This window comes from Hippoglossus hippoglossus, chromosome 14 (genome assembly GCF_009819705.1).
Source record: "Hippoglossus hippoglossus isolate fHipHip1 chromosome 14, fHipHip1.pri, whole genome shotgun sequence".
NCBI lineage: Eukaryota > Metazoa > Chordata > Actinopteri > Pleuronectiformes > Pleuronectidae > Hippoglossus > Hippoglossus hippoglossus.
The window spans coordinates 410,975-418,474 of record NC_047164.1 but is presented as its reverse complement, the minus strand read 5'-3'; the positions used below and the strand labels follow the sequence as shown (position 1 = coordinate 418,474).

At 42.6% G+C, this 7,500-nt stretch overlaps 3 protein-coding genes across 6 annotated transcripts in view; 1 reads left to right on the top strand and 2 right to left on the bottom strand.

Moving 5' to 3' along the window:
* LOC117774687 (P2Y purinoceptor 3) overlaps positions 1–118 on the top strand; it is a 2,187-nt gene extending 2,069 nt beyond the window's left edge. The window contains exon 2 of the mRNA XM_034607292.1: positions 1–118. This exon is cut by the window's left edge and continues 1,051 nt beyond it. The gene's annotated coding sequence lies outside the window, so the exon portion shown is untranslated.
* An 804-nt stretch (positions 119–922) lies between these two features.
* LOC117774689 (flavin-containing monooxygenase FMO GS-OX4) lies at positions 923–6,734 on the bottom strand. 4 transcript variants are annotated; one of them, XM_034607296.1, is made up of 10 exons: positions 6,636–6,734; positions 4,685–4,894; positions 4,476–4,614; positions 4,067–4,206; positions 3,840–3,892; positions 3,205–3,329; positions 2,869–2,976; positions 2,395–2,604; positions 1,700–2,026; positions 923–1,477 (listed from the first exon to the last, which is right to left on the bottom strand). In XM_034607296.1, exons 2-9 carry the CDS (start codon positions 4,879–4,881, stop codon positions 1,709–1,711), a joined length of 1,290 nt encoding a protein of 429 aa, XP_034463187.1. In that variant the 5' UTR covers positions 4,882–4,894; positions 6,636–6,734; the 3' UTR covers positions 923–1,477; positions 1,700–1,708. The 4 variants fall into 4 exon arrangements, with proteins under 4 accessions (XP_034463187.1, XP_034463188.1, XP_034463186.1 ...); XM_034607297.1 differs by having other exon boundaries at positions 4,685–4,888; positions 6,636–6,675; XM_034607295.1 differs by lacking the exon at positions 6,636–6,734 and adding an exon at positions 5,860–5,898 and having other exon boundaries at positions 4,685–4,888.
* Positions 6,735–7,160: 426 nt separating this feature from the next.
* The window catches only part of med31 (mediator complex subunit 31), a 3,056-nt gene continuing 2,716 nt past the window's right edge, over positions 7,161–7,500 (bottom strand). Inside the window, exon 4 of the mRNA XM_034607349.1 lies at positions 7,161–7,500. This exon is cut by the window's right edge and continues 153 nt beyond it. Coding sequence (XP_034463240.1) covers positions 7,443–7,500 — 58 coding nt within the window. The 3' untranslated portion in view covers positions 7,161–7,442.

Below are 7,500 nucleotides of genomic sequence, written 5' to 3'. Positions count from 1 at the left end.
ATTTAAATTAACTGACCTCAAATTACTAATTACATGACTCACATAAAGATTTGTGTTATCTTGACTCAGTCATTTATATCCTCACGTCATTTCCTCAGAATCTTACATTTCCTGATGTTTACACCCAGAACTGTCACAACCCGGATATAATGTGGTTTTATTGTAGGTGTGGTTTTGGCTGTTAAAGTGAATCCATGCTTCACTGATCCTCGGCCGGTTTTAAACTGTAAATGCTGCTGGAGCTCAACACCTTTAAAACCAATTAAAGAAACACTTTGTGTTTCCAGGGACATAAAAAGTGGATCTGTTCAACTTGTGACTTTAGTTGTAAGATGAGTCAAAATGTTTGTAACCATTTATTCGTTTTACAACAAAATTAAACTGAAAGTTTACAGGTTAGAACCAGATTGATTCACTAACTAATTGATTAACTCACTAATCCTTGAGACCAGAGTTTCCATAATTGTCTCTTTAGCAAATAAACTAAATAATAATTCACATGAAATTATTGTTACTCTGGAGGCTTAAGGGAGAATTACACCATTTTATAGTCAACCTTCGACCCTGTGATGATGAGGATTAGCGAGTTGCTGAGTTTGTTGTTTTTATGTCTCAGAGTTAAAACAAACCTTCACTGAATGTTTCTGGAACCTCTAATAATTCTGTGATTCTTAAAAAAAAGGTGACGCTGGCGTTTGAACGTGATGTAAAGCGGCGGCCATGTTTCTCTCTGCATGACGGACGCTGCTGTTGTTGTTTTTGACCTCAGGTCAGTCTGTGATGTCACACCTCATTTTTTCACCTGGTGTATTTTGAGGTTTTCTATGGAAACATCTGGATGTAAGTCTGTTGACGTTGTGTCCTCGGCCTCGTTCATGGTCTCAAATGATTGATCAGCTCAAGGAACATGGACGAGACATGCGTTGCTTCTCTGACTCTGCAGATCTGACTTTATCTATTTCTGTAAATATCAACAAAGGCTTTACACAAAATTTCAAATGATCTGTCTTTATTTATTTGACCTGTTTCTTTAATTTAACAGTTTGTTATGCACTTGACTTTATTAAAAATATTTCACAGTGATAATGACACAATATATAAAGTTGTTCATGAGTGTTTCTTTGGCCCCACGTTCTTATTAGGCTCCATCTATAAAGGTTTATAGGCTGTAATCAATAGATTTATTAATACTAATGATTTCATGATCAGTTTAATAACAACTTCAACAGACACTAAATTCATGAGCTGCAGAACATTTAGACAAAACTGATCATTAATCATCTAAATATTGATTCGGTTTCTATTGTCCTGAAGGGGTCGCTGTTCATGGTCTAGAACTACTTGAATATAAAATCAGCAGCTCTGTGAGAATCTGCTCATGCAACAAGGTGCTTAAAGTAAAATGCTAACATGCTAATAATGCTAATAGCTAAGCATGTAGAAAATGTATGATGTTCATCATGTTAGCATGTTAATGAGCAGAAAGCAGCCGAGGCTCATGGGAGAGTAACCTCTTGCTCACCTAAAGTTCAAGATGGCGCCGCTCAGTTCTGCAACTGGACAAAAGACTGAATCAGAAACTTAACGGAGACGCGTCTGAAATGAGCGTCGCTCGTAAAACTCTGTTTGACTTTTAGTTTTCTAACGTTACTCAGGCTCAGCTGTTCTTCTTGTATAAAATCTAACTGTTTGGTGGATTTGGGATTTTCTAGACCGCTTGTTTAACCTCCCACCGGGTGTCGCTGACGAGCCTGTAGTTGAGCCGCCGGTAGTTTTCAGGGTGAATCTGTCGCTGGCGCCACACCTCCTCGTACAGGCTGCGTACGACCGGAGGCAGAGGTGGGAACCCAGCGGCGTGAGCCAGCATCTGGCAGTACTCCCACTGATCTTGTTCCAAGATCAGCAGGTGGCGCTGCTCGACTCCACGCTCCACCTTCTCCTGCAGCTCCTGTAGGACCTCGTCCTCCATCTCAGCCCGAGACGGTAAAGTGACTGAGCCGTCCAACACAGCCAGAGCGAACTGGACCTGCGGAGAGAAAAGAAAGAACAAACCTCCGTCTCATCAGTCTGTGAATTTAATTTCATCTCATCATGGACGAAACCTGTGGAACAACCTGTTCATGAATATCCACCATTCCTGTAAATCCCTTAGTGACTAATAAAGAACTCTTTGATTTGAATTTCTCCGTTATTAAACTTTGAATCTGTCACCAAACGATTATTGAATCAAAATAATATTAATCAATAATCAAATGTCTGGTTCAACCTGCAGCTTCTACAAACTGGAACTTTCTCTTTGACAACAGAAACACAAGTTAACCTGATTTAGAAAATCTGGACACCAATTGGTTCTGAACTCTGAGTGAGGATGAGGCCATCGACGCTTCAGCTCACCTGACAGTTGAAATTGGGGAAGGGGCAGATGATCCTGCAGATGCCGATGAAGAAGAGCGAGGGGAAGGCAGGAGGCATCAGGTAGCGATACAGGGGAGACACCATGTGGTCCTGGATTTTCAGACCCAGCTGATCCGCATCCAGGAACGGATACTTGAAGTTGTACCCGGTGCAGAACATCAGGACGTCAGCGCGGTCCAGAGAACCGTCCTGTAAGAGGAAGTTAAATTCTCTTTGATCAGACGGCTCTTTACTGAACCTCTGAATCATCGCTTCTACGTCAAACTCGTTACAGGGGACAAATGATTAAAACATGACAATATGCTTTCAAATCATTTATTTAAGCTCGACATGTGTAAGAACAAGTGTTTTGTCCAATGTTGAATAAAAAGATGCGCAAACCAATTACATTATTTTGGATTAAAGTTTTGGTCACTTTCAGAATCAGTGCAGATTAGTGCAGAGTCTGGTCACCTGGAAACGAACGCTGCCGTCGCCCTCGATCGCCACCACCGGACCGGACTGTCGAATCCCGGGAGGAAGTGGGAATGTGAGACGAGGACGACCATGACTCAGAATCACCTGGAGACACAGATGGACATCAGACATGTGACACTCAGCTCAGGTCTGAAAACAGTGTCAGTGATGGACTCAATCACAGAGAATCACACACAGATCGTTAACTGAGCCTTAAAACGAGCCGTCGGGACTTCTGTAACTTTGTGATGTCACAAACACATTCTGTTATTTTAATGTTCACTGACATTTCTTTCTTTTGAAACCTGCTCACACATCAGGAGCGTTTGTTACCTGAGCACCAGCCTTTGCCAGTTCAATGGAAATGTCCAACCCTGAAGCTTTGGCTCCCAGAACCACGACGGACTGACCCGAGAACGGCTCCGCAAACCTGTACGAGTGACTGTGGAGCACGGTTCCTACAGACAGAGCAGCACAGGCGTTGGGATTAGCCTAGCTTAGCATTAAGATTGGACATTTAAAGGAGAGGCTAAATGACTCAATAAAACAAACAGGAAACAGGAAAGCACACGAGACAGGAAGTTTTTAACATCTGAATAGTAATAATTTTATATAAATAAAAGAAACAAATCTTAATTCAAACTATTTAATTCTCTTTGTAAACTACATTTTCAAGTAGATTATTAATTTCCATTATTTATTTCTTAAGTAATTTATGCATTTTTAAATGATGTAATTAAAGACTGTTTCATGTTGTTTTTTTAATTTATTGATGATTCATATTTAATTTACACATATTTTTATAATTATTATTTTTATCTTTGTTTTATTGCAAATTAAAATATCAAATTTATGAATGCCTACGTCTATTGTACAATCTGTCATTACTGTTTTATGACTATTTCTGTGACACTTCTTCCACACAGGAGCAAGCGGTAATGATATGAAGTGAAAAACACAGACTGTACCTTTAAAGCTGTGAATCCCGGGGACGTTTGGGACGTGTGGGTGGGAGTAGTGGCTAAAAAACACAAAAACAAACAGCAGGACATGTAAACAAACACTTTAACAGACAAATGCAGCATTTTGGCGACACCAAGTGTCAACAGGAGGTAATGACTTGAACAACACATTATCATTATTATTATTATTCACATTATTTACAGAAGAATGAGAACATGATGTGGAGTCTCACCCCGAGCAGACGAAGACAGAGTCGAAGGTCTCAGTCTTCTGACGACCCCACGCGTCAGATGATGTCACTTCCCATGTTGTCTCAGCCCCGCCCTCCGTTGTCTTCAAAGCAGGTTTCACGTTTTCCACCACAGTGTTGAACTGTCAGAGTCACAGAGAAGAATCAAGCTGCCGAACACAAACGTCTTCACAACTTAACGATGTTCTACTTATCTTTACGTAAAAACACAGACTTCTGATGAAGAATTAATCATTTGGTGGAAGCATGGACTCGTTCTGCCTCCAGCTTCAACTCTTCTTCTTCAGTATTTATCCACAAACAAGAAACTTCAGTTGTTTTCTCTCACTGATCATTGAGAGATGATGATGCGTCTCAGAGTAGATCTAACGTCATGGTGGGGCGACCTCACCCTGATGTGAGGCCAGATGTTGTGGCTGTGGCAGTAACTCTCCAGGTACTTCTGAACCTCCTGATGAGGCAGGAAGCTGCTCAGCTGGCGCTCGAAGGGGAAGTCAGGGAACATCATCACCTCCTTGGGAAGGTTGGTCCTGTCAGGAGCAAACCAGGTGACAACAGCTTGTTTGGGATTTGTTGAGTGGTTCAAACATGACAACGTACCGGAGGTCTCGGTACATGCTGCTGTGAACCGCTCGTCCGCTGGCGTCCGTACGCTCCTCGTAACGCCAGGTGCCACCGATGTTGTCGCTGAGCTCGAACAGCACCGGACGGGCGAAGCTGTTTGGACGGGACAGGATGTGTCTGGCTGCACAGAGTCCGGCCGCCCCCCCACCGACCACCGCCACCCGCTGCATCATCCTCAACCTGAGACTGAGTCAGCGGGGATTTAAACTACAGACCATGACTGAAATGGGCACAGCCCCCCTGGAATGTGATTGGCCATCCTCAGTACCCCACCCACCCAGAGCAGCAGTGGTAGGTAGTGGGCTCGTTACTATGACAACGTCTTGTTGCAAAGTAAACCAAACGACTAGAGACACAAAACAAACACGTTGGTCCTGAGCTAACAGCTAACTGTGCTCTGAGCTAACAGCTAACTGTGCTCTGAGCTAACAGCTAACTGTGCTCTGAGCTAACAGCTAACTGTGCACTGAGCTAACAGCTAACTGTGCTCTGAGCTAACAGCTAACTGTGCACTGAGCTAACAGCTAACTGTGCTCTGAGCTAACAGCTAACTGTGCACTGAGCTAACAGCTAACTGTGCACTGAGCTAACAGCTAACTGTGCACTGAGCTAACAGCTAACTGTGCTCTGAGCTAACAGCTAACTGTGCACTCAGTTAACAGCTAGCTGTGCACTGAGCTAACAGCTAACTGTGCTCTGAGCTAACAGCTAACTGTGCTCTGAGCTAACAGCTAACTGTGCTCTGAGCTAACAGCTAACTGTGCACTCAGTTAACAGCTAGCTGTGCACTGAGCTAACAGCTAGCTGTGCTCTGAGCTAACAGCTAACTGTGCACTCAGTTAACAGCTAGCTGTGCACTGAGCTAACAGCTAACTGTGCTCTGAGCTAACAGCTAACTGTGCACTCAGTTAACAGCTAACTGTGCACTGAGCTAACAGCTAACTGTGCTCTGAGCTAACAGCTAACTGTGCTCTGAGCTAACAGCTAACTGTGCTCTGAGCTAACAGCTAACAGCTAACTGTGCCCTGAGCTAACAGCTAACTGTGCTCTGAGCTAACAGCTAACTGTGCTCTGAGCTAACAGCTAACTGTGCTCTGAGCTAACAGCTAACTGTGCACTGAGCTGAAAAAAACAAAAAATATTTCTCTCACATCATTTTTGAGATTCAAAGTTTTCTGCATCAAATCTTCTCATGTTGCTCCTCCCCTCGTCTCTTTCTGCTTCCTGTCTGTGCACGCACATACGTCATTAAGACGTCACACAGAACCCCGCCCACAGGTTGATGCCTAAACCTGATCTAATTACTTTTATTACAATTAGTAGTTGAGTATTTTATCTTTATGCCACTTTGTGAACATAATATTCATTCAGTTAATCAATGCATTTAAAATAACTGGAATCTAAAACTTTTCAAAGCTTTGACCATTTATAGACTTTTATATTTACATTTATTTATAGACAGTTGTTTTTAACAAAGAGTTAATTTAAACTGCATCAGCAACAGCTGATTGAACATTAATACATGAGCTCATGATACACAACAGAACTTTGATCAGAGTACTTATATCTGGTTTTATTAGTACCTCGTGTATCTTGAATATTTCCTCCACCTGTGCAGGCGTAACAGTGTGACATCACGTGGGTTAGTTAATGAGTTAGTTGAACTTTAACCTGAGAGTTTAAACTCTCTGTCATTTGTATTTAAACTCAACCTCAGATCAGTTTAAAATATTTGTCTCTGACAGATAAACTCAAATATTTCATTTTTATCTATAATCGATATTTTCTTTAAATCCTCATGAGATGAGCGTGAACTCTCAAACTGCGCACTTGCACAGATTACAAACGTTAACCTAGTTAGTAGCTTGTTACGTCTGTGTACTAAACTTTAATATTAATAACCAAAAATCAACAAAAGCATCGTTACCGCAGAGTCCGTCACTTCCTCCGCTCCGTGTTCCACCGGGTCTGCGGCCGGGCGGACATTTTGTAAGGGGGACGGTTTATGCTGTAACACCGTCCCACTCACACACTGACGGGAAGGTCTAGTGGCGGGAAACGTTGTCCACACAACTTCCGGCACCGGTCCTTCAGAATAAAAGCCTCCTCACTTCGTTAAGATGAGTAAAAGATGAACAGAAGCAGAGTTTCACTCCAACATTGAAGCTGTGGTCACAACAGACCTGGATCCCACCTTGAACTTTAAGATTCTACGACTGACAACAGAAGAAACGACACCATGGTCAGAAACACCTGATGAAGCTGCTGCTCCAGGCGTCTTCATCTTGACAAGACCTGAAAGCCACGGTGGTCACGACTCTCATGAATCATTCAGTGATGAGTGTTTCTATTCTCCGTCACTGACGTGGATCTAAAACGTTTTAATGTCGAGTATGAACACAAGAGAAAAATCACAGAGATCAAAACAAACGAAAGAAAAGGTCCTTCAAATAAAAAAATCCTTTATTATGGAAATAAATCATGTTTTTTGTTGTTTCCTGTGATTATTTCAGCAGTGGTGTGTGTGTGTGTGTGTGTGTGTGTGTGTGTGTGTGTGTGTGTGTGTGTCAGCTGATTACTGTCCGCTTCATGTTTACACTGTAAACGTCTCAGTTCAACTCCACAGGCTCAGAAGCATTTATATCACAAACAGAAAAAATCAGAAAAGTCCAATATGTTGACGTCAGACGTTTTCAAACATCCAGGACCAGCTGAGCTTCAAACTCCTCCTCCGTCACTTGGCGGCGGCGTTCCCGTGTGGCGGCTGCTGCGCCTGCTGCTGCTGCTCGGCG